Source organism: Phaseolus vulgaris, chromosome 9 (genome assembly GCF_000499845.2).
Source record: "Phaseolus vulgaris cultivar G19833 chromosome 9, P. vulgaris v2.0, whole genome shotgun sequence".
NCBI lineage: Eukaryota > Viridiplantae > Streptophyta > Magnoliopsida > Fabales > Fabaceae > Phaseolus > Phaseolus vulgaris.
Genome location: NC_023751.2, coordinates 5,552,128 through 5,579,715, shown reverse-complemented (window position 1 = coordinate 5,579,715; position 27,588 = coordinate 5,552,128). Strand labels below are relative to the sequence as shown.

The window sequence follows — 27,588 nt, the reverse complement described above, 5'->3', positions numbered from 1 at the left end:
ATCTCATGTTGCAATTGTCTATATGAAAGTGCTTGAACATCTTGTGCAATTCTTTCCAAAAGAGTTTTAAGAAATGTTCCCTCACTTTCATTAGAGTTGTGAGATGGAGAAGACATGGTTAAAGACTTGTGTTATAAGTATTTTACCCCAAAAAAGATAAGGATAGTAGTGAAGGTAGCTTTCCAGGAAAGAGAGGTGGATCACTAGGATCTCTTAAGTACCAAGTCTTTCCTTGCCAAAAACTATCCCTCAAAACTTGTCACAAACCTTTTTCTAAGTAACTAACTTAAATCACAAGTAGGAATGAAAACACAATTTTATGCAAAGAAAACAATGCAAAGCAATTAACAATACAAAACAAGTAAGTAAAGTAAAACAATTAACTAAGCACAAATTAAAGATTACTAATTAAAAAGCTTTAAAACTAGGTGAATCCTAAGGTGAGGCTTCTAGACACTTAGAGTCATTGAAGACACACTCACCGTCTAATATGTAATTATTCCACTAATTAATCAAAGTTGAATGCAATTACAATTCAAATAGAAATTGAATTTCAAAAATAAAATTCAGATTTCCTATACTATGCAATCCTTGGCTTTTGTTACTCTTTCTTGTTGTGTTCCACAATTTGTAAGTGTTTGTAATCTTATTTGTTGCAGCTCCTTGCCTTAACCTCTTATGGTTAGCCAATTTAAATCTCCAAAACAATACCTACTAAGTAGGGATGGACTCACCACAAAGGTTAATTCCAACTTAACAAGCACCACTTTGAAATTATTTCACCAACAATTAGAGGTCAGCAAATTAAAGCAAAGAACAATACAAATTTAGAATAGGACAACAACAAATGGAGTAATTTGTATGACACAACTAGAAAGAATGTTGAATAAATTTGACAAGCAATCAAATAAGCACTCAATAAAAGGTGGCACACAAATTAAACCTAAGGAATGGCACTAGAATTGATTAAAAAAACCAAAACAGTACTACTGAAAATTTTAGGCACAAAAAGCGTGACTTCGAAAATTTATGCTGAGCTGGCTATTTGAAATTTGAATCTGAAATTTTAATTTTTCCAATTGAAACAACTAATTCTTTGTCTATTTTCTTATTGATCATCACCAACGCAAATACACTTTTAATTGTTTTGTTCTATATTTAACGATTATTGTACTTGATAATTCACTGTTCCTTGTGGGATCGATATCCGTCCTTAGGGACAATTATTACTTTTGATAAACGCGGTGCACTTGCCGTAAAAAGTCAACACTAGACCATGAAAACTCCTAAGATCTCCTACATTTTGTGGGGTTGGCCATTCTTGGATGGCTTTGATTTTTTTGGGGTCAACATGTACCCCATTTTTGTTAACTATAAATCCTAAAAATACTACATTATCAACACAAAAAGTACACTTATCTATATTAGCAAACAAACTATGTTTCCTAAGCACTAAGAGAACCTCCCTAAGGTGACTTAGGTGGGAATATAGGCTTTGACTATAAACTAATATACCATCAAAGTAAACTACTACATATTTACCTATGCAATCCCTAAAGACATGATTCATTAGCCTCATAAAAGTGTTAGGTGCATTAGTGAGTCCAAAAGACATCACTAACCACTCATATAGTCCAAATTTGGTTTTAAAAGTAGTTTTCCACTCATCACCCTCTTTGATTCTTATTTGGTGATATCTACTTTTAAGATCAATTTTGAAAAATATAGTGGAGTCATGCAATTCATCAAGCATATCATCAAGTCTAGGAATTGGATGCCTATATTTGATGGTGTTGTTATTGATGGCTCTATAGTCACAACACATTCTCCACTTGCCATCTTTCTTAAGCACCAACAAAATAGGTACAACACAAGGACTTAAACTCTTTTGAACCCAGTCCTTCTCCAACAATTCCTGAACTTGTGATTCTATCTCCTTAGTCTCCTCGGGATTAGTTCTATAAGTTGGTCTATATGGTAGACTAGCTCCCGAAACTAAATCTATTTGATGTTCTATACCCATAAAAGATGGAAGTCCAATGGGTCCTTCCTTAGGAAATACATCCCCAAATTCTTTTAAAATTCTTTTGACTTGAGGAGGTAGTTCACAAACTTCAGCAAGTGTGGCGGTGCATGTAAGTGTTCCTTTACAAACAAGGAGGCCTGAAGGTTGTTTAGATAGAAGTATCTTTTCAATTTTATTTTCAAATTTTTCTTCTTTCTGAATGATCTTGTGGAAAGGAACACTCTTTTCCCACGCCTTAGCTTGGTCCCTAAGAACTTTCCCTTGATTTTCTATTTCTTTCTTTTTTTTCTCATTTTCTTCACTCTCACTAGTTTATTCTTCTTGGCTACTATATTCATCTTTGTCCCTTAAGATCATAGTTCTTTCATTGGGACACTAAGATGCTAAACGACTCTTACCAAGACATTTAAAACACTGAATTTCTCTAGCTCGAGTGTGAGATATGTTTATATTTGGATAGGTTTAGGGAAGGTTCTAGAGATGTTTCTTTTATATACTTACCCTTATTATATATAACACCATCTTTTGTCAATATTCTTCTACACTTAGATTTTTTTGATGAAGTCTTTGGAGCTTGTCCATCAACTTCCTATTGTAGTAGGAGGGAATATGACGGCGTCTTAAGGCTCCCATAAGATCATTCCAATACTCTATGGGAGGGTCCTTATGAAGGCGCCTTTCTTTCTCAAGGGCAGTCCACCAATACATAGCATTACCTTGAAAACTTAGGGTGGCTAAGGGTACTTTTCTTTCCTCACTCACATGGTGGTAGGCAAAAAAGTTGTTCTACCTTCATTTCCCAATCTAAATATGTTTCAACATTTTATTTTCCATAGAAATGAGGTAGATCTACCCTAACCTCCTTTGAGTTTTCTTTTCTTTCTCTTTTAACTCTCCTAGGTTGAGGTTGATAATATTCATTCATTATAAGGCTTTCTTCACCATATGAATCACTCAACCTAGAGCTAGATGCATGTGAAGATCTTTTTATTTTTTTGATGTATTCATCCTTTTCTTTAACAACTTTCAACTCTTCTTCTAATATAGCAAAATGAGCATCCCTTTCTTTTTTATCTTCTTTAAGTTGGGCCTCATGTTGCAATTGTCTATATGATAGTTTATTGAAAGTCTTTGACTAATTGTTTTATAAGAGATTTTATAGAATTTCTATCACTTTCACTTGGACTAGAAGAATGAGAAGACATGTTTAAAGTTATGTGTTAAAAGAAATTTACCACAAGAAAGATAGGTGCAGTAATGTAGGTAGATTCCCAGGAAAGGGAGGTGGATCACTTGGATCACTTAAGTACCAAGCTTTTCCTAGCCAGATTCTATCCCTCAAAACTTTCACAAACCTTTCTCTAAGTAATTCACTTAGAGCACAATCAAGAATGAAAGCACAATTTTATGCAAGAAAGCAAAATGCAAAGCAATAAACACAAACACAATTGAAAACTGCTAACTAGAAAGCTTTAAACTAGACGTATCCTAAGGTGAGGCTTCTAGGCACTTAGAACCATTGAAGACACATTCACCGTCTAATGCGCAATTAATCCACTAAATGATCACAGTTTTTTCAAGATACAACTCAAAGAAAATACAATGAAAATTGAATCGTCAAATTTTGAAGCACCAAAAATTTTGAGCCCTAATTTATGCACTCCTTCTTTTTTGTAACTCCTTTGTGTATATTTTTATGCTAGCTTGTTGTTGTCCCCCTTGTTATACCTCTTTAGGATATTCAACTTTGAGTATTCAAATCTGCACCTCTTTAGCGATATAGCTCTCACCAAAAATTTCAACTCCAAAACTCACCAAGGCACTTTTTTAATTACTTCCACCAAGAAAGAGGTCAAACAAATTTTTAAGCAACAAAAACTCAATTTAAAATTGGACCACAACAAAGAGAATTAATATATGACAAGACTTGAAAGAGTATTTAATGCAAATGACAAGCAAACAAATTAAGGTACTCAATAAAAGGTGGTACACAAATTGAACCTAAGGAATGGTACTAGATTTGGATGAAGAAAACCAAAAACAACATTATTGGAATTTTGATGTGAAATTTGTGTGACTTTAACAAATTATGTTGAGCTGGATATTTCAAATTTGAATGTGAAATTTAAACCACAGAAAGCTCAATGTCTTAACTCAAATTAGGCACTGAAATTATGCCAAAATAGTGCGCCAGTTAATTATGATAAATTTTTCAAAAACATTGTCGCTTCACTTTCTTTCCAGAGTTAGCATTTTACACTTTGTACGTATTTCATTTATCATTTTTTTTTTTGTATTTTGAATTTTGCTTCACTTTTTTTTAACACTTCAAACTACTCAAATCTAGAATCTCAGAATTTTTCAACAACGAAATTAATTTTCACAAACATTTTCAGCCAGCACAGATTCAGTGAAACAGAGGAAACCTACACTGTAATTAAAAACAAAATTGAAAAACTTCAAAGACACAATGGAATTGATGTATATGAACTTGTATGGATTTAACACACAAGCATGAACTCAAATCTAAAAATAAAAATGCACCAAAAGCTCAAATACAGAAATATAAAACTGCACTCAAATTAAAACAAGCAACCAAATCAAGAAACAATCAGCACAACTTGGAATTGATGACATTATGGAAGAAACATGACTTGAAAAAACTGAATTGGAATCAAAAATTTAAAATGACTCAAACCAAACAATATGCACCAATTGAAATATCAAGAAGACTCAATTACAATAAAAACAGAACATCACACACAATTAGGAACCTAAACACAATTGAATTTAGAAGTTCAAGAACAAATTGAACCAATTAAACCGTACAGGATTTTAAAAACAGCAACATATACTAAATCAAAATTAAAAATAGCAAAGACATTCAAGAACATGATGAACAACACAGAAATAAGAACACAAAAATTAAAAGAATAGAAGACACACTTAGTTCTTGAAGAACCATGGCTCTAGATACCAAATGATGGATTTTTGCCTTCATGGCCGAATTCTTTAATTGAATTTTGGAAAGGATTGGCAGAAGCTTCAATGGAGGAGGCGTGCAAGGAGGCTCACATGGAGGTTGCGGTTTCCTTGGAGGTGCATGCTAAGTATGGAGAGTGATAGATGAGACCTAATCACTTGAGCTAGGTGGAGAGTTGAAGACTAAAGTGTCTATCCTAAAGAGGCAAGACAAGAGTGAGAATTGGCTCAATATTTTGGCAGCAATTTCACTCATTCATTAATCTTGAAAAATGAGAGTCAAGCATCTCAATTTATAGGCGAGAGAGCTGAACATTTTTGGAGCCAAAATTTGAAAATTCAAAATAAAACTCTCCAATGAGAAGGTGCCATGTGGAGTCATGCTTTCCATGTTTAGCTCACACCTTCCATGCTAAATCCTCTCCACTCCTATGTTGTCATGTGGATGTCCATGTGCTCCATGCCAAGGTGATTTTCGTTCTCCAATATACCCTAGACATTTTGGGGTTACATTGGGCTCAAAGAAGCCCAATTGTTACCCTAACTAGTCATATTTTACCATTGGCCCAAATACAAGCCCAAAAACTTATGCTACTTGGCCCAAATATATAGTCCAATTATTTTATGCTACTAGGCCCTACACATGGCCCGTGAAATCCTAAACAACTTTATACAATTTATTTAAGCTAAAGTTTGACCCACAAATAATGTTGACTAGTTAGCAGAAACTCAGTCTTCTTGTGTTCTTCTAGCCAAAGCTCTAATTTTGATAAGTTAGAGGTCTTCTTGGATATGTTTGTACATTCCTTCACCCTAGAGTTTTCCTCTTGATTGGGCCTACAAAAATAAACAAAAGCCCAATTAGACCCATATTTGCAATTAAATCAATAAACAACCTCTAGGTCTTCATCCTCCTTATTATGTGGTTGTGTGTGGCTGGAGGCTCTGCCATCAACCACGTTGGTCAACCATGTAGTGTAGTGCGCCTTTTTGATGAAGCCGACTTTCGCCAACTTCTCGACCTCTTGTCATGCGGCCACACGCTTTTCTTCCCCCATCTTTCGTTTTTTCTGGGCTTTTGGCTTGGCTTCTTTGTAAATAGAGAGATGATGTGTAATAAAATCCAGGCTCAACCTGGGCATATCGGCAACTGTCCAAGCAAACAAATCAGCGTTATTAACCAAGGTTTGTTTTACCAACTTGCTATCGTCCGGTTTTAGGGACGTTCCAATGTGCGTCTTGTGTTCGTCGTCTCTAAGAGGTAAAGGGCGAAGGTCCTCACACGGTTCAATACAGGCTTCGTTGAGTCGAGGATCAAGATCAATGAGAGTGATCATGTGTTCTTTTGTTATTCTTTCTCGGGAACGTTTCCTGATCGGCTCCCTGTATGCAGAGGACCATCCCCTCCTTTCTCGAGAACGTTCCTGCGGTGAGGCTTTGTACAAACGACTGGTTGACTCAATCTTCAAACTCGCCATGTAACATTCGCAGATTGTTTTTTTGTCCACATGAACCGTTACAATGTCATCAACTGCTGATGAAAACTTCATCACTAGTTGAGGAGTAGACATTATTTCCTGCAGACGATTTATGGACGACAGTCCAAGTAGTATATTATAAGAGGTATTTGCATTTACAAGTAAATACCTAATTTTTATTGTTTTACGAAGGTATCCTTCTTCCCGAACGTAGTATACAGGTCGATGAATCCCCTTGTGTATACCCGTTCCCCTAAATATTCGACAATCTATTCATCATATGGCTGAATTTCTAACTTTGGAATCCTCATTTTCTTGAAGGTCATCCAATACAGAATATCGACCGAGCTGCCTTGGTCCACCAAAACCTTGGTAATGGTAAACTTATCTATCTCCACGGTGATTACGATGGGGTCTTCCTGAGCCGAGTCGATTGCGGTGAAATCTTTGTCAATGAATGTGATCCAGGGCATCCTCAGTCGACTTCTGGTGGATACAAAATGGACCGATAGAACGACCCAAAAGTGCTTCTTTCGGGCAGAATTGGAGCATTCGCCTCCAACAAAGCCTCCTGCGATTATATTTACTTCTCATCCAGTGCTTTCGAATGGGATCAGACCAGCTATAGTATTGATAACCTCTTGGGCACCGCGTCTTGTTCAATCGTTCTTCCTAAGACCCTCGCTTCGCGGTCGAGTCCTTCGTACTAGGCTCTCACTTCTTCTTCTATGCTTTGCTGGACGCTGGTTGTCATCAAAACGACATGAGCCTTCTCATCCACACCAATCGTATTGTTCTTTACGACTCTTAAGTAGGTAGCCTCCCTTTGTGGAAATCGGTACAAGTTAGTGTCGATCTTAATGAATTTGCGCAGGTGGCCAGCTTGGATGAGTTCTTCTATCCTGTCGTTTAGTGCTTGACATCCCTCGGTCGTATGGTCGTAATTGCGATGGTACTGACAATGTTTAGACGTAACAACATTTTGCGGAATTTGTGATGACCATAGGGCCGGGATTAATTCGGCTTGTAGCTCCTTGTCCAGAATTCTACCCCTTGGAGCAGTCAATGGGGTGTAATGAAGAAATCGAGGTCCCCGATTTTCTCTGAAACGATCTGACCGACCTGATATAGGTCGATTCCCCCTGTCTTTCTCCTTCGCTTTTTCTCCTTTCTCGGATCGAATGCTTTTGTGATAGTTGGTATGTTCCTCTATCTGCATGAATTTGGTTGTGCGGTTCCTCAATTCATCAAGGTCTTTGGCAGGTCTCTTAATCAAGCTTTCGGTGAATCGGCCCGATCGGATTGCCGAGACTAGGTGATGCATGGCTAATTCTGGCATGAGGTTCCTAATGCTCATCGAGACATTATTGAATTTATCCATGAACGCCCGCAAATATTCCCCTTTTTCTTGCTTTACGTTAAGGAGGGACATGGATGAGGTGTGATGCGATCGGCTTGTTGCATACTGAGTGGTGAAATTTAACCGTCAAGACTTTAAAGCTACCCACAGAGTTAGGAAGGAGCTGGGTGAACCAGCCGAGGGGCCCTTCTTGGATATAAGTGGGAAAAACTTTACATCATACGACTTTGTTGATTGTATAAAGGGTTATATGTGTTTTGAAGACGTTGTGGAGTCGTCATAGAGGTTAATAGTCAGTCCCTTCCACTTTGAGGGGAGTTGTGTGTCTATGACCTCACCCGTAAAAGGATGTCCTCTTGTGTCTTCATCGTTGTCGGGCGAGGGAGTGTGCTTAGAACTTTGATGAGTCTGTGTTCAAGACTGGTATTTTCGTTCACGCCCATCAAGTCGTTGCTTTAACTCTTTATTTTGTTCCTTAAGAAGAAGTACCTCCTCCTCATTCTGATGTCGATCCTCTTCATTCCGCAACTGGTATTCAATGCCTTTTTGTCGTATGTCGTCCATTTGTGCCTGGAAATCTTGGATCAGTGCGATCTGCTCGTCCGCGACTTGATTGTTGTTAGCGTTGTTCCTTGTTGACACCATTGTTGTTGGTTTATACTTGTTGCTGAAATTGACTACTATCTCGGCCCACGGTGAGCGCTAATTGTACCTGTATAGGCAAAGAGGGCCTAGATAGTACTTGAGATTGGACGTACAATTGTTGACGTGTCAGTGATCCTCTAATTCCTTCCTTTGAGTCTCCTTCCACAAATGTTGATGCTCGGTTTGGGGTGACCTAAAAAAGGTACTCCGACGATCAAGAAAGTACTATGTGTAAAAAGTATATATTGATAATTGGTAAAAGCGTATCTTACACCTCCACATATGGTTTATTTATAGTGTTGGTCTTGGACCCTTATTATGATGAACCGGATTTCAATTATTTGTTGATGTGCATCATGATCCCTGATTAATAAGGAGGTATATTGGTATATATGTATGTTGGAACATCTTAAGGATATTTGTGCCCCCTTTCAGTTAATCGGTTTGTAGCTTATTTGTCAGAGATACTTCTCGCGTATTTCGGAACACGAATTATAACTCATCAAGTGCTATTGTAACTGTCTTTACTATCATTTATTGCATGTCGTGTGGTGTCCTTTGACTCGGACGGTCGGTCACCTATGTCGATATTGACTTGTCCGATACCGACCAGTACAATATCACTACTTAATATTTGTAACTAATCCTCAAACAAAAGCTTAATATATATATATATATATATATAATACACTTATTTACTCATTTGATTATAAATTTTTTTATGTTTAATTTAATATAAATAGGGATGTTTAACTATGATATTTTTTTTAATCATGGTATTGGAATAAATTATTTAATGTTAGAATCAATTATTAATATTGTTGAGACTTTATTTAATTAAAAATTACCAATTAATATTCCAACACCTATATAATTTGTTATGAATATAATGTTACTTTTACTTTTAAAAAAATATTATGATCTCCCACGTTAAACCAATGTAACTTTATTTGGATGTCCATAGACTGTTAGTTTTATTCAAATTCTATCACAGATAATTCGTGGAGTAAAATTACATTAGAAATGTATCGGATCAAGCTGAGTAATACATAAAAGTTAACCTGTGAAAAAAAGTCTTCAATGCTGACCATTAATTAAAATGAATAACATGAACGTTAAAACTTGATTAAAAAAACATGAAACTTTGTTAAGGTAAAATAAAAACATTTTCGACTTGTAAAATAACACTTAAATGATGAAATATTTTATGATAGAAATAATAAAATTTTATTGAAGGGAGTTGGTGAAGACTAATTTAAAATGACTCTTAAAATGAAAGAGATCGAAAATAAGGGAATGGAAAAGAGAATAAAAAAAGAGAGAATTATTTGCATGGATGAAGGAAAACTGAAGAGAGAAGAATGGAAAGATAAAAACTTTCTAAATATTTCAACTTTTTCTTTTCACTTTCCACTTACTTCTCCTAGATTTAAAGGATTCAACTTTTCAAGTTTTTTCTTTCCTCTTTCCACTAACTCATTCCCATATATCCAAATAAAGGCATTAAATTTTAATTATTTAGATCAATATAATAAATAAAATATAATTTCAATGTATGTTTGTAAAGGCCAAATCATTAGGATAATATGTCCACATATTTTGCTGATGACTTTCCTAATTAAGGTCTTTCTCTTCCATCCAAATGGAAATGGATGTCTAGACAGCTTATCAACTTTGCTTTCGGTGATGGAAATGGAAACCTGAATCTATCCACCAATCTCTCTACTTTCGGTGATGGTGTTCAAATCAACACCCTATCTAATCTTTAACTGTATGGTTGGGGCAGACAGAAAGCCTAAAGCGACAGATCAACTTTGCAGGATTGGAAAAATTCCACTATGACAAATTCAAGAATACAAGCTGAGATTTACAAGAAAATCCAATCAATACATGTGTACCAATATTAGCACGTCTTCATGTGTAATATGATAAAGAGTGGGCAATAAGATTTTCTGTACTGCATAATGCATACGCATCCATAATACCCTAAATACAAATTCTTTCATAAAAAGGTGGAGGGGGGATTAACTAGCCTGATTGTTCAGAAATCCTAACACAGTAGATCCTCATCGTGAGAGCCAAGTTTTAGTCTGCTCGAGAGCCACTGCTACCTGCAGAAGATTTCTTACCGCTATACTTCTGCCAAATATTAAAAGAAACAGTGTGTTATATTTCAGGAAGAAAGGATACAAATAAAACAGCCAATCTTACTTGTGCTGGACTTAAGTTACGAGAGAAATACTAACAATTGTACAAATAAACTATGGAAGGGAAATCTAAGAATAAGACCAACCTGCTTCCCCAAGTTAAATGGGATATATTTGTATTTGATCATGTGTGCAACTTGGCGCCTCATTGTAAGGACAAAGAGAACAAACCAGTAACAGAGTAATATAGGCCAAAAGACAGGGACATCAAACGGGGAAAAGAAGGTCATCACAAACGCTATGCAGAGAGCCTTGGTGAAAGAATACCTACACCCATTACAAAATTCACACGCATGAAAAACAACAACCAATTTTAATAAATAAAGAAGTTACATATACAAATGAAGTCACACCACCGAAATCACTTCCAATTTAGACTGTAGTTAGATAACTTACCAGTAAGTACTTACAGAAAAAGAAATTAGGATAAAAGGAATTGAGTTTTTCCCTTAAAACTAATTAATAAAACTTTCTCATTTATACGCCTCAATTAATTCCAAAAACTGATTTTAATTTACAGGAGAAACTAACGACTTATTTGGTGGATAAATTTCTCTATTAATACTTTTAATAAAAAAAATACAAAATTGTTCCACAAACTCAAATTAGTTCATGCATTGGTTAGAAAATAGATTTCGGCTAAACTAAAACTTTTACATAAACATATTAAATTAAATAATAAATAAGCCAACTATGGTTTTTACATAAACATATTTCATGTTTTCTTCTTTTAGAAGTATTTACGTATCCAAAAACTAACCCTTAATTCATCTTAGCATCTAGTTTTCTTGTTCTATAAGTGATTACTGAGAAGTAGTTTATCCAAGCAGTAACTTATTACATAAGCTAATTTTAAGATGAGTTCTCAATAAAAACTTCTACATGAGAAAAATTAATTATTTCATAGGCTATAATTAACTTATGTCATTATTCTTTCTTTGTATTCCTTTTTCATGTATTCCTTATGGAGAAACTCTTCCAAAAGAACCCTAAGTTTAATTCGCTTCATCTTCCTATTTCCTATACGTGCAATAAGTTAAACTCAGGCAACTACAAACTGGACCATAAACGGGCATACAAAAAATCCCGAATTAGCATAACTTAGAGAGTTAGAGTGTGTGTGAAAAGTTACCAGAACTTAAACTCAGGGAGGCGGCGAATGAAGGGTTTGAACTCATCGGATCCTTTGGTTGGAAGCAAAGGGGAGTTGGAGGGATCGAGCTCTGGATCAACCAAAGGGGAGAGAAAACCAATCAAGAGATTGAGGAGGTAGATTCCGAGGCCGTAAGAGACAACGTAAAACCCCTGCACATAAACAATACGCAAGACGTAGATTGATGCCATGACCAATGTCCCAATCCATCTGTAGGCGGAATGGGGGGTAGATTTGTCCAGATAGTACTGAAACAGCTTAGAGAACTCCTGCAAATATTGCTTCACCGGCGCAGACGACGGAGAAGCGCCACCGCCACTTCCCTCCATTCCAAAGGATTCCGACGCTTCAAGTTTAGAATCCCAACAAACGAAAACAATCGCGTACTGTTATTGTTATTTATTGAGGTTTAGGAAATCAGGGGAAAGGAGATCTGGGAGGAAAAGAAACCCTAAGAAGGTGGAAAAGAAAAGAAAAGAAAGAAAGAGAAACGAAGAAGAATGGAAGCAAACCTGAATGAGCGGATCTACTCTACAAGGTGGATAGGTTGGGTTTGAATGTTTGGTTCCGTCAACCTGTGTCTCATGTCATGTTAAGAGGATCCAAGTGGTAACTTAGCTTCTGTTTCATCTTTTATGTTATACGTTTTCTGATTCTAATGCTAACTCACTCACTACCTTCTTTCTTACTTACTTACCATCTCTACCCTTCAACACTGCATCTAATTTTCACAACTAAAATCAACATTGTAATAAAAACAATTATTTCTTATTTTCACTTTCAATGTTAAAATTCAAATTAATTATAAAAAAATGCAATATATTCTACTGCTGGATAAAAGCAAAAGTTAATTATTTTAAAATGGTTATTTTAGTCTGATGCTATTCCGAGGGTACGTTCAATTTTAAATTTCTCTTCTCATTGCTTCTAAAAAAATTGCTATAACTTTTCTAAAGAAAATAAAAATTTGAAGGTTATTCCTCTTATAATATTGTCTTTCTTTTGCATGGTTCCTTGAATTGGGCTTTGCCCGTCGGCCCAATACATTATGGGCGTGACTTTGTTTGTACCTTCCTTTTCTTAATGGGTGTTTCTTCCTGCATTTTTACACTTTTCTTCCTGCATCCCTACATTTTTCAAAAATATTAAAATTACCGTGGTTCCATAAGCAAAGAATATTTTTGGAATAAAAAATTCAGAAGACAAAAAATCATTCTGGATTTATAAATCCGGAATTCATAAAACATGTTATGGAAAAGACGTTCCAGAAATATTTTGGAAAGAACAATCCAGAAACCATATTTTAAAGGGGCAAAACAATCTTTTCTGAAAGTGAGGGGGTGCAGGAAGAAATTTGTAGAGGTGCAGGAAGAAGTGGCCTTTCTTAATTTAGTTTTGATCCTATTAAGACTGCTTCTTCCTGCACCTCCATCATTTCTTCAGCCACCTCCATAAATTTTAAAATTCCCAAAATTATCCTTAAGTTAAAAGATAAAAATATAAGTAATATGGTTTAGGGTTTAGGGATTACATAATCCAGAAGTCAAAAATTACGACTTCCAGATTACGTAATCTAAAAGTGATACTGGATTACATAATTCAGTAAGTTTATTTTCTTAAATAAGTTCTGGATTACGTAATTTGTGAGTTGTTAAATAGGTTCTGAATTACGTAATCCAGAAGTGCAAATTTTTGACTTCCAGATTATGTAATTTTGGAAGTGGGAAAATCCGGAAGTGATAATTTTTTACTTCTAGATTACATAATCTATAATATAAAATATTGCTTCTATTTTTATTCTTTTACTAAAGGTAATTTTGGAACTGAAAAAGTGATGAGGTGCATAAAGAAGTAGTCCCTATGTAGCTATGACGTGATCAATAGATTAATATGTATGAGGATATTAGTGTGCATCTTGGCCTAATAGATCTTCAAAGAAGAACAAAAAAATCATATCATTGAACAATGGTTTGGCAAAGAATAACAAAGAATCACATCACTAAAAAACAATGAAAATAATAATACATTTTGAAAATTAAAATAAAACTAAAAACGGAAAACAATAAAGTACTTAAATATAGTTAATTATCATAAATAACATTATCACAAGAAAAATATGTCTCCAATTACTATCTTTAGCTAACAATTTATATTATTATTAATATAATATGTAAATAAGTTAGGTTGAATTAATAAGATTCAAAACTCATTAATTGGATACTCGATCCGATTCTAATTGAAGTTGTGAAATAAATCCAATTAAATTCTATATTTTAGTTCAATGATCCAACTTATATAAATGTAGTTGGGTTGGGTTGGTAAGATATAGAAGTTTATTTAACATTTGAAAGTGCATTTGATAGAACTCCACACTTGAATATGAATGAGAGGATAACTCTCAAAATCAAGAGAGATTATTTCCTTGGATGGATCTATGGATATTAATAGATTACTTTTTTTTTATTTCTTACAAACAACTACTTGGGTTCACGAATAACGATTTTTTTAACCGGACTAAAAACATGTCAATTTTAGAGCCATGGAAATGTCGATTAATTATGTAACTTAAATATAAAATTATAATTTATTCCACAATTTTGTATTTGTTCTGAATGCTAATAATCAGTTCATTTTCTCTTTTGTTTTTTTTCTAGCTCATATGGTTTAATTCATGAAAGGAAAATGATAATTTGACAGCTGTATACACTTTAGCTGTGATGTGTTTAGAAACTAATATATATAATAAAAAATAAATTTAAAATTAAATAATATAAAAAAATATTAAAATAATAATATTAAGAATTGTAATGTGGATTTATAAAAAATTGGGTGGTTAGTGTATTATTACCCATGATGATACATGAAGAAATAGTTGTTGACCCTTCTTCCTGCATCCGTACATAGTTTCCTATGCTGTGCAGATAATGATGCAAAGTAAAAACACAGTAGCTGTGGCAATGGCAACTGTTCTTCGTAAGATGGAATCTGCAGAAGGCGGATTAAAGGACTATTGGGGATATCGGATTCTTCTCACGGTGCCAGAAGCGGGAAAACTGTATACAGTCCTAAGACTTGGCAAAATTATGAAATATGTCAAGAACTTAGAACACAAAATCATAGGTAATGCAGAAACGGTAAAGATTACACTGCATCTTCCCAAAAGTGGCATGAATTTTGTAGGCCTTGATGAGCCTAAGTCTTTAAAGATTGCTGTATCAGATCAATGATTACGAATCATAGTTCCATTTTTCACTTGACATCCACTTTGCTCCAAGGCAAATTCAAAAAAGCCACCTCCATTAATGGTAGAATTAACACATGGGGGGCCAAACAGCAGAATTATATCTCTCAATGTGAGCAAACCTGTAACTTGGTCCTTATCGTTGAGCAGAAAGCTGAAACTGCTGTTAGTCTCTGTGGTATGCTCCATTACTTGCTTGAGCGTTGCATTTTCCTTGATGGCAACTGGCAAGTCCATTCTGGGTATGAAGCTGTTTTTCAGCCGAAGACTTCCTGCTGTGAGAAAAGCCCCATGATCATGTTCAATGCTTGGCTTAGTTTTTGCTTTCTCAGTCTCTATGTGAATGAATTCCCCCACAGTTAAAATCCTGTCATTGCATATAAATAGCCATCTCTATCATATTGGTTACAGCAATACTGAGAAAGAGGACATGTCTTGAACTTACGTTCTACTTCTAAAGAGGTCATTATTCCTTACAAGAATATAAACATCACTTTTCCTCACATTGCCAAGGAGCTTCTTAGTTTCTCGATCTACCACAGCTACTGGAGTAGTTTGGTTTTGCCAGAGCGACTTCAGAGCATCTGCGACACTTTGGTCCGCAAATACACAACTGGGATTTTCTTGGCCTTCAAATCTTTGCAAGGATAAGAAAAGGGTCAAAGAGCAACAAAGCAAGATTGCCATTTCACTTGAACAAGTGGAGAATGGATGCATCATGTATGTACATTAAGGAATGTGAGTTGAATACCGCAAATTTGACAAGTTCTTGTCTGCAATGTTATCAAACCACTCTAGTTCACTTGATTGAAGAAGGTGTTGGACTACCGCATTCTAGCAGAAAAGCACAAGCAGCATATTACAATAAGATATCTGTGCTTCACCCCATAATTCTAAACCTGTGCTTAACTCAGCAGATACCTGTGTAACAAAACCGATGAGTCCATCTTCACGTTGCTGAATGACCGGCAAAACGTGCACCCGATGCTTAGAGAGAAGTAACAGTGCATGCAAAACCGTATCATCCAAGTTTACGGGGAAAAATGGTTCCCAGAGGAATGATCTGGCCAACTCGCTAATCTAGTAATATTGGAGTAGTAACTTAAAATTAACAATTGTTCAAGTGGACAGCTTTTGCATGCTTATAATGAGATCCATTCCAAGCCTCCTATCACTGCAAAAGTCTTTCAAACACAAATTTTGGGCATGGTTTGCAAGGACAGAATAAAGCTTTGAATAAATTTCTTTTTGAGATCTTGTAGGAGAGAGAAAAAGATTAAATGAACTGAAAAGATCTTCAAATTTGTAGATTTTTTTTTTCATTAAACTCTACAACTTAAGAAGTATAAGTTGACTTTAATCTCAAAGATATTCAGAGTAAAAGTAGCATAAAGAAAGCGCAGGAAACCTTGGTTTGCCCAATCTGAGGAATCTGGTCCAGGATGGAGAAAAAGCCGTTGTACTTGAGATCTTTGTGAATGTTTTCCGTGGTATCACTCATGATCTTTCCATATTCCTTTTAAATAGCACATGTTTAATTAGAATGGCGTGAGATAGAAGGTTTCCTAAAAATACAAGTAATACCTCAAGGCACCAAAGAACCATGCTTGTAAAATCAACGAGACCAATGTACTGATCTGAAAACGTTACGCTATTCGCATTGGAGTCTAATACGTCAACAATTGCTGCAGAAAAGACGTCCTTTTCGTACAACATATGAATTGCATCCCTTATACTGTCTCCGGCTTTCAATTCCAAAACTTCAGATACAAGGGACAGGAGACGTATTGAATCATATAATGTTCACGACATGCATTGATTCTTGAACAAAAACACAAGTAGGCAACAAATATAAACGTACCAGGTGAATTTTTTATGCCAGCTATTGAACTAATGGGTATGTGATCAAGAAATTGTTGAAGGGCGGAGCCAGAATCAATCTGCACGTGTTGGTTATCACCATTGCCGAGGCTTGAAGTTAGGTTCTTTTCCTTGTCTTCTAACCCACCCTCCGAGACGTTCAACCCTTCCACTATCTTCCTAGATTGCATTGTCTTCGTTTCTTCTTCTCCATGCGCTAAACTCCATGCATTTAATTTAGCTTAACTCTTACTTTTCACATTCCTCACTCACCACCTGTGCCTCTCACCGCACATTTAGGACTTTGACTTTCTTCAAACTCGCAACTTCCACGTCTCCATTTCTTCATAATAACTTCTCCTCAATGGAGAAATTATTTACTATAGATCTACATTGTTTAATTACAAAAATGATGCAATATTTAACCACACTTTATGAATACAGTGCTATATGAATATGAAAACCACTTTATCCTCGTTATCTGATAATAATTCCTTCCACTAGACATTATCTTGACAAAACTCTTCCAAACTATTTATTAATTATACGTAGACACCTTAACATATCAGTCACTATAATAACAGCATAATTACTATTCTTTTTATAGTATCATATGATATCTCGTATCTATCCTTTTCTCCTGAAATAACTTGATAGTGTCATTTTCCTGAGAAATTTGGCGTTCATTTATACTGTCACTATTTTCATCACACTCTCGTCATTAGTGCTTCAGTTAGCGTATAACTGTAAACAAGAACGGATGGTTATGAGTCCGCTGACTCATTCTCTATTACTTTAGCGAGAAACAAAACAATATTTTACAAAGGGGTAAATAAACTTTGTAGCTCAGTATTGGTCCTTCAATTTATTTGCTTTCATGCAAGTTGATTTTCATGTTTTATTCATTCTATTTCTACATGTAGTGATGGTGGGGGAAATTCTATTTTACAAATAGAAAATCGGGTGCTCTGATTTCTCCTTTGTCACCTAACACAGCATTGCATTCTGCCCGAAAAGACGTTTGAGTGTGTTCCTCACAATGCTTCTTTCACCGAGCGCCTTTGGGCAACCCGCCCAAGACATAAGCGCTATCCTTTTATATGACAGTGCCATCTTCTATTGTTGCCTTCTCCGCTATGATGGTGATTCCTGATCGAATGTAAAACCCATCTTCCGGTCTATCTGCTTCTTGAACATCCTAGAGAGAAAGTATTTGATTTGCTAGTTAAGACACAAATAGGTTGCTTAAACCAGAAAACAAGTGACTGTAAAACAGGATCAAAGGTAAAATCACGCTTACATCTTTGTTCTTGATGATGACATCTTTCCCAATTTTTGCATTTTTGTCAATGATACAGTTCCTTCAACAAAGATAACAAATTATGTGAACAACTTCATTTACTTTTAACTTTTCAGGCCCACAAACGTTAAAATTACCTAATTTTGGTATTCCTTCCGATCCCAATTGGGACCTTCCCCTCTGCCAGGAGAGAAGCAATTTCGGATTCAGTTTGGTAATAGTCCGCTCCCATCATTACAGTGTCCTGCAAAAGAAGGTTTCAGTTAAGAGGAATTTTAAGTGGGGTGGTGTAGCATCACAGGTCTAGAATGTGAAGTAGGTTACCTGAATTTCAACTCCATAATCCAAACGTGAACGTTCACCCACAATGGAGTGTTGGACAGTGCATTCTCGCAGGAAACATCCATGGGAGATAATGGCATCCACAATCTACCAAAGCCACTCAAACAGAATGAGCAAGACATTTCATGATCTTACTCTTCTTTTTCAAATAATTGCATGATGTTACTAACATATTATAAGGTGGAATTTTATCAATGTCATACCCGGGATTTGTCAATCTTAGTTGGTGGTAGAAATCCAGGAGATGTGTAAATGGGAGTCTTGGGGTCATAAAATTCGAACTCATGACTCTGCAAGAGAATGACATAGAGCAGACGAGTATTAGTTTTAATAAACACAGAAATGACACTGAATACTGATAACTTGCAACATTATAGGAGCTAATTGAGATGAGTTTCACTGTAACTACTAATTAGGCCTCTGCATAATGAGCCATAGTAAGTACTCTTGCTTATTAGTTATACTAAACTGATTCATGCCTCCTCCGATTTAGTATGCTACAATTTTACCATTTTTTATTGGCCCTCACACTCGACCGAAAGCCTATGTTACTGAACATTGGGTGCAAAAAAGGGACCAGTAATGTATCTTTGGTATTGTGGCTCGTAACTAAGGCATGGTGCCTACTGCCTACACTCAGAATGGGAAAGCTATTAAATTAGAAAAACGATAGCCATAAACATCTTGAACCCACCTCTTCAGTAAGAGCCAAGTTAGCATCATAAAAGGATTTTATTGTTCCAATGTCTTCCCAATAATCTCTGAAAAAATACGACTGCAAAGACAACAAACATGTAACTTTTTTACTTCTTCCATAGGTGTAATTAGAACTCTAATGTACAAAATCATTTGAAAGAAGATAAATTAATGGAATTTTCTCTTACTTGGACATTGTGGTCCCTCACAGCTGCAGGGATGATTTCAGATCCGAAGTCATTGGAGGTAGGATGCCTACATTTCAGAAGATTGAGTAAAACATCTGTCTTGAATACATAAACCCCCATAGACGCAATATATGGTGACTTTAATGCATCTGGGGGCGACAACCCAAGAAGAGAGGTGTCCGCTTGCTGCGAGAATAGCACAGGAATACATGAGTACATTAAGCTCAGACAAATATATATTATGAACATATTATTATGGTGGGAGAAAGTTTTGTAGAAAAATCAAATAACTATGGCAAGAAGGAGAAAAGGATGAAACATCAGGTTTTGAGGTTTATTTTGGTCCAGCAAGTTCAGGGAAAATGCTATAATGCTAAGATTTTTACTCCTACAAGGAGGAAAGACTCTTGAAATTGAGGATGGTAATTTTCTTTTCTTTCTCTTTGTAGCAGTGAGCAGCCACAACAAAATTACCAGATAACTTGAAAACAGAAAAAAGATGTAACATTAGGCTAGATTGTGAATTACCATTGCTGTCATATCATCACCCTTTGGTTTTTCTGAAAATTGAATGATGCGGCCTCTATCATCTACTTTAACCAATCCATAATCTGATGCACGGCTGTAAAGCAGACAAGTAAATTTGTAATTTTTTTGTTACCAGGAAGTTAGTTGTTTCTATGTACTCATCCTGGAAATAAATTAAGCACAATACTTAGCATAATAGTACTTTCTCCGGTCCTTTTTTATAAGAAAACTATAATTTGTTCTATAAAGGAGGGGTAGTATCAAGCAACAAAAAGAAACACATCTGTCTAAACACACCTGTTACCCACAGCAGCACATGAAACTGTGATATCAGCATTTCTATCAACGTGATTCTGTTCATTTGTAACCAAAGTAAATGAGAAAACTTTTGAAAAATAAAAATAGTATCCATTATACAAAACAATTACACTGTAAACCTGTATTAGGTCCATGTAATCCATTCGATATAGATGATCTCCAGCCAAGATCAATACATTCTCAACGTGTGTATTCTTGGCATCCTGCAACAACGACCCTGTTACTTGTAGAGAAGCTCAAAACGTGATAATTGTACTGAACAAGAGCTTAAAGAAAAGGCCAAGTAGTATACAAAAAATCGCGCCCACCTCAAATACCCAAGTGAATTGCCTCACAGCATCTGCAGTTCCTTGGAACCACTTCTTTCCAGCCTCTCCCGGTGTTTGAGTAGCCGCCAGAACCTGTTTGGAGTTGAGGTTGGCTTAATTAGTGACCACATGCATAATTAAGAAACACAAAACTGAAAGTGGTCAAGGAAGAACTTTATAGTGGCTCATATTTCTCTGTAAATCACAGTAACCAAAAGTGGTGGTGTTGCACGTACCTCCACGGTTCCATCCCCAAAGTTGATGCCATTTCCAAAATAGGTGCGGGCGATGTGACGGTTGAGAGATGCAGAGTTGAACTGGGTCAGCACAAATATTTTGTTGATGCCACTGTTGATGCAGTTGCTCATAGGGATGTCTATAAGCCTGTAGCATCCACCCACAGGCACCTGAAAACGCATTGCATGCCACACACATGACAAGAACAACTTAAGATTCAGACCAAAACCACCACAGCACAAACAACTTAGGATTCAGACCAAAACCATGATTCACTTACCGCAGGTGTGGCAGCACGTTGGGTGAGGGGAAAGAGTTGCTTCCCAGGTCCTCCACCCAATATGATGGAAACAACATTTTTAGGATCGACCCTTCGTCTCATGAACGAAGGCACTTGCAAGGACTGAAACTCAAAGCACACCAAATAAAAATGCAACCACACAAACAAAGAAAAAGGTCCAAGAAGTAGAAGGTGAGTTCCAGAATCAAATTCAACTAACCAGTGATTCTTTGGCATCGTTTGAAGTGAGAATAGCAGATGCAACACCATGATTCACCCTCTTCTGGCTTCTTGAACATCTGGCCAACTGATTCGTCACAAAGGCACTGTTGTTGGGGCCAACTTTTACTCTTTCCCCAAGAAAGCTACTTTCTTGACGAAAAAGGTGACCTTTCTCTGAGTTTGCCAAGTGAGCATTGGCTTTCAAGGTTACAGAAGAAGAAGCCATTGCAGTGATCTCAACTCACTGCTAAGAAGTGAAGGGTCAAATGTTGAGTTACAAACTCTCTGAAGTGTGCATTACATAAAGGTCACGAGAAAGTTTAAACAACATAAAGAAAAGCTTACCTTGACACTAAGGAAGGTGAAGCTGAAGAGGATTAAATTAAAGAATTTGTAAGTATGCAATAAAGTGGAAATCTGCAGAAGCAATAACAGTGAGTGATCTTGATTTTTGAGATTATTGAAAATCAATCATTAGACTTCTCAATGCGATCGAGTGGTGGTGAGGTGAAGGTACCAGAGGTTGCCTTTATTGGCTCAAGAGAAAAATCTTATTATGGTTTTGATAACTATTATTATTAACTTGAAAAGGTAGCATATATATAAAATAATGTTGTCTTGCCGCTGTAGTCCAAGTTTCTAGGTGTCTGTGACACGTGGGATAGGCATTGAGCAAAAAAGACATGTCATCAATTACGCCCACTGCTCCTAAATGAAATCAAAGAAAATTATTAATTAATATATAGAATCCTTCCAAATAATTTGATGTGAATTTCTACGGTTGAAATTTGCTTCAGTGTGTCATAGTACCCAACACATCCTGCTCTAACCTGACAGATCTTCGCCACCCTTGGACCTATGCACCCACTTCACATGTTGCCAATTTCTCACTCTTCCTTCTTCTTCTTCATTTTTATTTCGATCAAGATAAATATTTCCATTTCACACATTATAAATTTACGACTCAACCATCATATTCATAAATAAAACAACTACGTGTTTTTTTGTAAACTTAATTCTATAATAATTTGTTTATGTTTAACAAAGTTTTATTTGTCTAAGAAAAAACAAAGAGTACCCAGCAAAAACATTATTTGGAAATAAACCAACCCCTGCTAACCCTTTAAAAACCTTGTACCAATTTGCTATATTTGAGAAAGATTTCTTTTTTCTGATTTCAAATGTTTTTGAGAATAAAAAAAATGTTTGTAGTTTTAGCTCTATGTTAAACAACTGTTTTTCCCGAAAAAAAACTAAGCTATTTTTATGAGTGTTAAAGTTTGTAAGTTATAGCATGCATACAATCGTATATTCAAACTGAAAAGAATCATGATAAATGAGAGAGCATTCCTCTGCATTAAGAAGAATTAATGTGTTCAGTGGTGGTTCATCATTCTAATTTGCTCCTCTCTTATAACCTATATAGACTATTTTTGCACCATAAACAAACACGTTCTTTGTAAGTCATAAAATATGTGTTATGAATGAATTTAAAGTATAAAGTTTCATAATTAATTGCCATTGTTATGTGAAACTAGAAAAACATTTGTGACCGAATGAGGTGGGAAGAATCCATTTGATGCCTCCTGAGTCTGAAACATGGACCATTTATGTGACGATTCCCATTAACTTATAGCATAAATACGTTGAGAAATTCAGATCCTGTTAAATATTGTAAAGATCTAATCGAAGTATACAAAATCCTCTGTCAAATAGTCCAATTCTATGAAAAATGTCCATGTGCAGATGAGAATTACAAAATGAAAACCAACTCAAACTCATTCATTTTCTCTGATTTCAACTTTTACTCTTCTCCGATCAAATTAACAGTACAAAAATAGTTTCATTGTTTTTCACTCTAAACCTACTTATACTAAATTGATTATGATATAAACTTAACTGATATAAACATGTTAACAAACGACTCCTTTTTTATTGTCATTTTATAAATATAAATTACTTCTTTTGTTCTTTTATAATATAGTTTTAAAAAAAATCCATTTCTAATACAATTTTAAGTGAGTTATCTACTGTATTTTCTTCACTTTTCTTATTTTATTGTACATTTATTTCTCATTATATTTTATTTATGTTGCTATAAGTATGTTTTTATCTTTATCTTTATATTAATATAACAGAAAAAGAAAAAAAGATGGAGAGATTGTCTAATAATCAAATATCCTATTTTAATACTTTTTATTTATTTAGAAAACTTGAATGTAAAATCTTTTTTAAACAAAATTTGATCCATATCAACGTTATAATACGACTTTCATTTGATGTTATTTACCATAATACATACCTTTTAAGTAGAGAAAAAAAAATCATTTTTGTTACTTAAATGCGTTAAAATTGGTGGTTAAGTAAAAAATGTTATAGATTAAATCAACTCATATGTTAAATTATCTATATAATTTGGTGTGGAACAAATAAATTTATTCGACTTTAAAAAATAAAATAAAAAATATGTTTTTAAATTTAAAATATTAAAAGTGATATATATATATATATATATAATTTAATGAATGAAACTAATTCTAATTGTAAATATAATAGTTCGAACATATATATGTTAACAATTATTTTTTTAAATAGACTGATTTAGCCTAAACTTATATGATTCACTAACTAGTCAAATTAGATAAAAATAAATAATGCAGTTCAATTTAGCTTCTCTTTTTTTTTCGGTAAATTTTAAGAATTTTGTAGACTGATGTATGAAGCTAAGCTAGGACCTTTTTCAAACCTTTATTACTACTATTCAATAGAAAAAAAAATTTAAAATATTATTATGAATCCGTTTAACTAAGTTTGATGCACTATCGCGTAAGTGATATTGTCAATTAATAAAGATGCCATTAATATAATTTTTCAGTTTTTCAAGTAAGTATAATAAAAATAATGTATATTGACTACAAAACGTTTTATAATTGAATAGAAAATATGAAAAAAAATTGTAGAATAAAAATACACGTAATATAAAATAATAATGGTAAAGAAACAAATATTTTGAATTTGGAAGAACATGAGATGGAGAAGTATAGAAGGTATTTTCAATCATGTAATTGTCATTTTAAGAAATAATGTAACTGCTGGATCAGGTGGCTGCCCAGAGTGACCAGGCCAGCTGCATGGACGGTTCACAGAGACACAGATGGGCCCAAACCCATTCCATCTGTCAGTAGGCCCATCTCTTGTGGTCCACACTTTTCCATCACCTCCCTTAAGTTCTTCATTAACATTAATTAATACCAACACTACAAAAATCATTCATTACAATTTACATTTAAATGTTAAAATCATGCTAAAATAAACTATTTAACTAATTACTAGGGAATAAAATAAAATCATATAAAAACAAAAGAATGTGGAGAAGAAGATGAGGCCCGTTAATTAGAAGTTGGAGGCCCACATTGAATGATTAGGAGAACAACACACGTGAGAGGGATTGATGCATTAGGGTTGGTGATGATGGATGGGTGGGCTTAATTACGAAAACAAACAAGCGCATGATGCTACTCACATACATATATGCATGCATGATGCATGTGAATATGAACCCTCCCATTGCCTCCACCGTTGGTTCCTTTCTGATTGGTATGATATGATCATATGTTGAAATAATCATCACGGTTCACTTAGATCAATCTCCACCGTTGAAATGGTGTGCTTGAATCTAAAAATATCAGACATGACAATTGATAGAACCACTAAACTCTTCGTCGTATTTCAATCATTTTATTTTATACTAAAAAACACTTTTTTTATATATTTTTAAAATAATCATTTCTCTAATTAATGCTAATTATAGTTTTTATAATTGACGAGGCGATCATTTTTTAGCGTTGAGTTTTGTTATGGAAATATTGAATAACATCGAATTTGATTTCTCAAATATTGCAGCAACTACCTACAAAAAATTTAACAAAGAGCTATAATATTCATAATTTTGACTTATTTTTTAAAAAATTGATAAGAATTTTTAAGATTAAATTTAAATATAATAAGTGTTGTACATGCTCCTTGATTAAATTTGTTATATTTTATGATTAAAATTTTCTATATGAATAAAACCAAAATCTGATACGGAACCCATCTGATCCTCGTGTTATGAAAAACAACTTACAAAGTGACAACCTTCATGTGGCATGTCTGCTAGTAATTGATTAACACAGATACAGAACAGTTCTTTTTTTTTATTATTTTAGCTTCATTTCTTTATATAATTATGTGTGGTATTTTAATAATGTTTATTTAAAATCAATTTTAAATTTTTACTTTTGTGATCAAGCTTTGCTATTTCATTTATATAAAACTATAAAATTCTTACATTAAAATTTTTATGTATATTTATTATTATAAAAATTATAAGCCAATATTTTTATGTAAAAAAATAATGCAAGAATATGAAAACAATAAATTAGAATCTTTATTTAGAATAGTTGTTCACTACCATTACAAAGTACCAAGTCAAGCTTAATCCAGAAAAAAAAATATTTTTTTTTGGATAAAAATAGGAAAGTTATTGAACTTTCTCCTCTGACTATAGGAATTGAGGCAAATTCAGAAACTTTACAATTATTCTTTTTGCTTCTCTTTTATTGGACACAGATGCTATACCTATGATATTAAAATTGTTGTAATTTATAAACATAATTAATGGTAAATATATGAATATGAGATGTATAAATAAAGTGAAAAAAAAATCACTATTTATACTATTTAAATAAGTTATATTTAATATTAATGTTTATTTATTAGTTAATTATATTTGAAGTGTTGGAATAACACACAATTTTTTTATTTAACCATTATTTTTTATAAAAATAAAATAAATAATGGTTTATTTAAATAAAGATTAAAGACGATGATAATTAAAAAATTTATGTAGTTACGCAAGTACTGATTTTATGACACATTTCACTAGTGATGTCTTATTGTTTTCATGAGAAAGAATTAAAATGCATTTATCACCTAATTAATACATTTAATCTAAATTGTTAATATAAAATTTTATATATATATATATATATATATATATATTACAAGAAAATTATTAAATAAAAAATAATTTTAAAAAAATAATTATTAGTTATATTGACTAAATTAAATATTATTTTAGAAATTATTGATATCTAAATTAATTTCTATTATTAATAAATATTTTTTAAATTAATATCTAATTAGTTATAAATTTTAGAATATAAATAATTTAAAGTCTTAGTAATTAATTAGATATTAATTTATAAACAATTTATCAATGATATAAACTAATTTAAATATTAATAAATTTTTTAATCTCTAAACTGGATTTAATTTAATTAATATAATAAATAATTATTTTTTATCTTAAAAATTAGTTTTTATTTAATGATTTTTTTAATAATGATATATATTTATTTTATTTTTATTGAATTTAACCTTCATCCCTCGTATAAAAAATATAATAATAAAATATGAAAAAATGACAAGAAAATATTATCATATCATATTAAAGATACTAAAGAATGTTATAAATTAAGTTATATATTCACTTTTTTTTTCGTGCGAACCAAACAAAGATGATTATCTCACCAATTATTTAAACTAAATAATGTTTTAATTGTAATATATCTTCACCATTTGCATCCTCTCAAAAGAATAGTTATCTAATAAACGATTTTTACTTATATTTTTTTTTTCAACAAAATATGAACTATAATTTTTATTTTATAAATATTTGAATGGCGTAAAAATTACAATCGAGTTGAACATATTTTAAACACTCAATAAAATAAACTTTTTAATTATAATTCAATTTAAAATGAGATACTTACAACTCAATTCAATTAAGTCAATAGCTTTCCCACATTTATATTTTTACATTTTGAAATCCAAATTATTATTATTATAATATTTTAGTTGTCGAAATATAGAGTGGAGTGTAAATACGTATCCATCATTTTTTTTAAACTCCAAATTATCTTGTTATCTGAAAAACATTACTATATTGTGAATTAACATATCCAAAAGACAAATCTCAGTTCAGATTTATATATCTAGAAGTGTCTTATTTGTGTTGTGATATAAATATCTGAAAAAATAAGAGTAAAACAAATATTTCTTTTGCAGAGAGTTGAGTGTAGATCATAATTGGTTTGGTAGAGGGAAAATTAACCAAATCTTATACCATAGTTCAAGCAATTTCAAATCCAAGATATTGAAGCAGAATTGAAGC

The 27,588-nt window shown here is 33.5% G+C and overlaps 3 protein-coding genes across 6 annotated transcripts; all 3 read right to left on the bottom strand.

Moving 5' to 3' along the window:
• Positions 1–10,304: 10,304 nt before the first annotated feature.
• Positions 10,305–12,544, bottom strand: LOC137820741 (protein RER1B-like). 3 transcript variants are annotated; one of them, XM_068624973.1, is made up of 4 exons: positions 12,364–12,544; positions 11,831–12,284; positions 10,785–10,965; positions 10,305–10,630 (listed from the first exon to the last, which is right to left on the bottom strand). In XM_068624973.1, the coding sequence occupies exons 2-4, from the start codon at positions 12,178–12,180 to the stop codon at positions 10,577–10,579; spliced, it is 585 nt and encodes a 194-aa protein (XP_068481074.1). In that variant the 5' UTR covers positions 12,181–12,284; positions 12,364–12,544; the 3' UTR covers positions 10,305–10,576. The 3 variants fall into 3 exon arrangements, with proteins under 3 accessions (XP_068481074.1, XP_068481075.1, XP_068481076.1); XM_068624974.1 differs by having other exon boundaries at positions 11,831–12,197; positions 12,364–12,537; XM_068624975.1 differs by having other exon boundaries at positions 11,831–12,237; positions 12,364–12,521.
• A 2,317-nt stretch (positions 12,545–14,861) lies between these two features.
• Positions 14,862–17,290, bottom strand: LOC137820118 (SNF1-related protein kinase regulatory subunit gamma-1-like). Its single transcript, XM_068623950.1, has 7 exons — positions 16,954–17,290; positions 16,677–16,852; positions 16,501–16,608; positions 16,014–16,172; positions 15,844–15,926; positions 15,538–15,729; positions 14,862–15,459 (listed from the first exon to the last, which is right to left on the bottom strand). The coding sequence occupies exons 1-7, from the start codon at positions 17,141–17,143 to the stop codon at positions 15,072–15,074; spliced, it is 1,296 nt and encodes a 431-aa protein (XP_068480051.1). The 5' UTR covers positions 17,144–17,290; the 3' UTR covers positions 14,862–15,071.
• A 421-nt stretch (positions 17,291–17,711) lies between these two features.
• Positions 17,712–22,016, bottom strand: LOC137820117 (glucose-1-phosphate adenylyltransferase large subunit 1). 2 transcript variants are annotated; one of them, XM_068623947.1, is made up of 15 exons: positions 21,717–22,016; positions 21,370–21,615; positions 21,150–21,272; positions 20,869–21,039; positions 20,633–20,725; positions 20,444–20,527; positions 20,304–20,359; positions 20,007–20,100; positions 19,479–19,664; positions 19,289–19,369; positions 18,798–18,884; positions 18,577–18,681; positions 18,390–18,496; positions 18,253–18,313; positions 17,712–18,150 (listed from the first exon to the last, which is right to left on the bottom strand). In XM_068623947.1, exons 2-15 carry the CDS (start codon positions 21,595–21,597, stop codon positions 18,049–18,051), a joined length of 1,578 nt encoding a protein of 525 aa, XP_068480048.1. In that variant the 5' UTR covers positions 21,598–21,615; positions 21,717–22,016; the 3' UTR covers positions 17,712–18,048. The 2 variants fall into 2 exon arrangements, with proteins under 2 accessions (XP_068480048.1, XP_068480050.1); XM_068623949.1 differs by having other exon boundaries at positions 21,370–21,618; positions 21,717–21,951.
• Positions 22,017–27,588: the final 5,572 nt, after the last annotated feature.

Coding starts and splice junctions, on each gene's coding strand:
- LOC137820741 (XM_068624973.1), bottom strand. CDS start 12,180: ATGGAGGGAAGTGGCGGTGGCGCTTCTCCGTCGTCTGCGCCGGTGAAG. Junction 10,966..11,830: donor CTCCCTGAGTTTAAGTTCTG/GTAACTTTTCAC, acceptor TAATGGGTGTAG/GTATTCTTTCACCAAGGCTC. Junction 10,631..10,784: donor CATTTAACTTGGGGAAGCAG/GTTGGTCTTATT, acceptor AATATTTGGCAG/AAGTATAGCGGTAAGAAATC.
- LOC137820118 (XM_068623950.1), bottom strand. CDS start 17,143: ATGCAATCTAGGAAGATAGTGGAAGGGTTGAACGTCTCGGAGGGTGGG. Junction 16,853..16,953: donor TGGCATAAAAAATTCACCTG/GTACGTTTATAT, acceptor TTGTATCTGAAG/TTTTGGAATTGAAAGCCGGA. Junction 16,173..16,500: donor CTCAGATTGGGCAAACCAAG/GTTTCCTGCGCT, acceptor CAATATTACTAG/ATTAGCGAGTTGGCCAGATC.
- LOC137820117 (XM_068623947.1), bottom strand. CDS start 21,597: ATGGCTTCTTCTTCTGTAACCTTGAAAGCCAATGCTCACTTGGCAAAC. Junction 21,040..21,149: donor AACGTGCTGCCACACCTGCG/GTAAGTGAATCA, acceptor ATGCGTTTTCAG/GTGCCTGTGGGTGGATGCTA. Junction 20,360..20,443: donor ATTACATGGACCTAATACAG/GTTTACAGTGTA, acceptor ACAAATGAACAG/AATCACGTTGATAGAAATGC.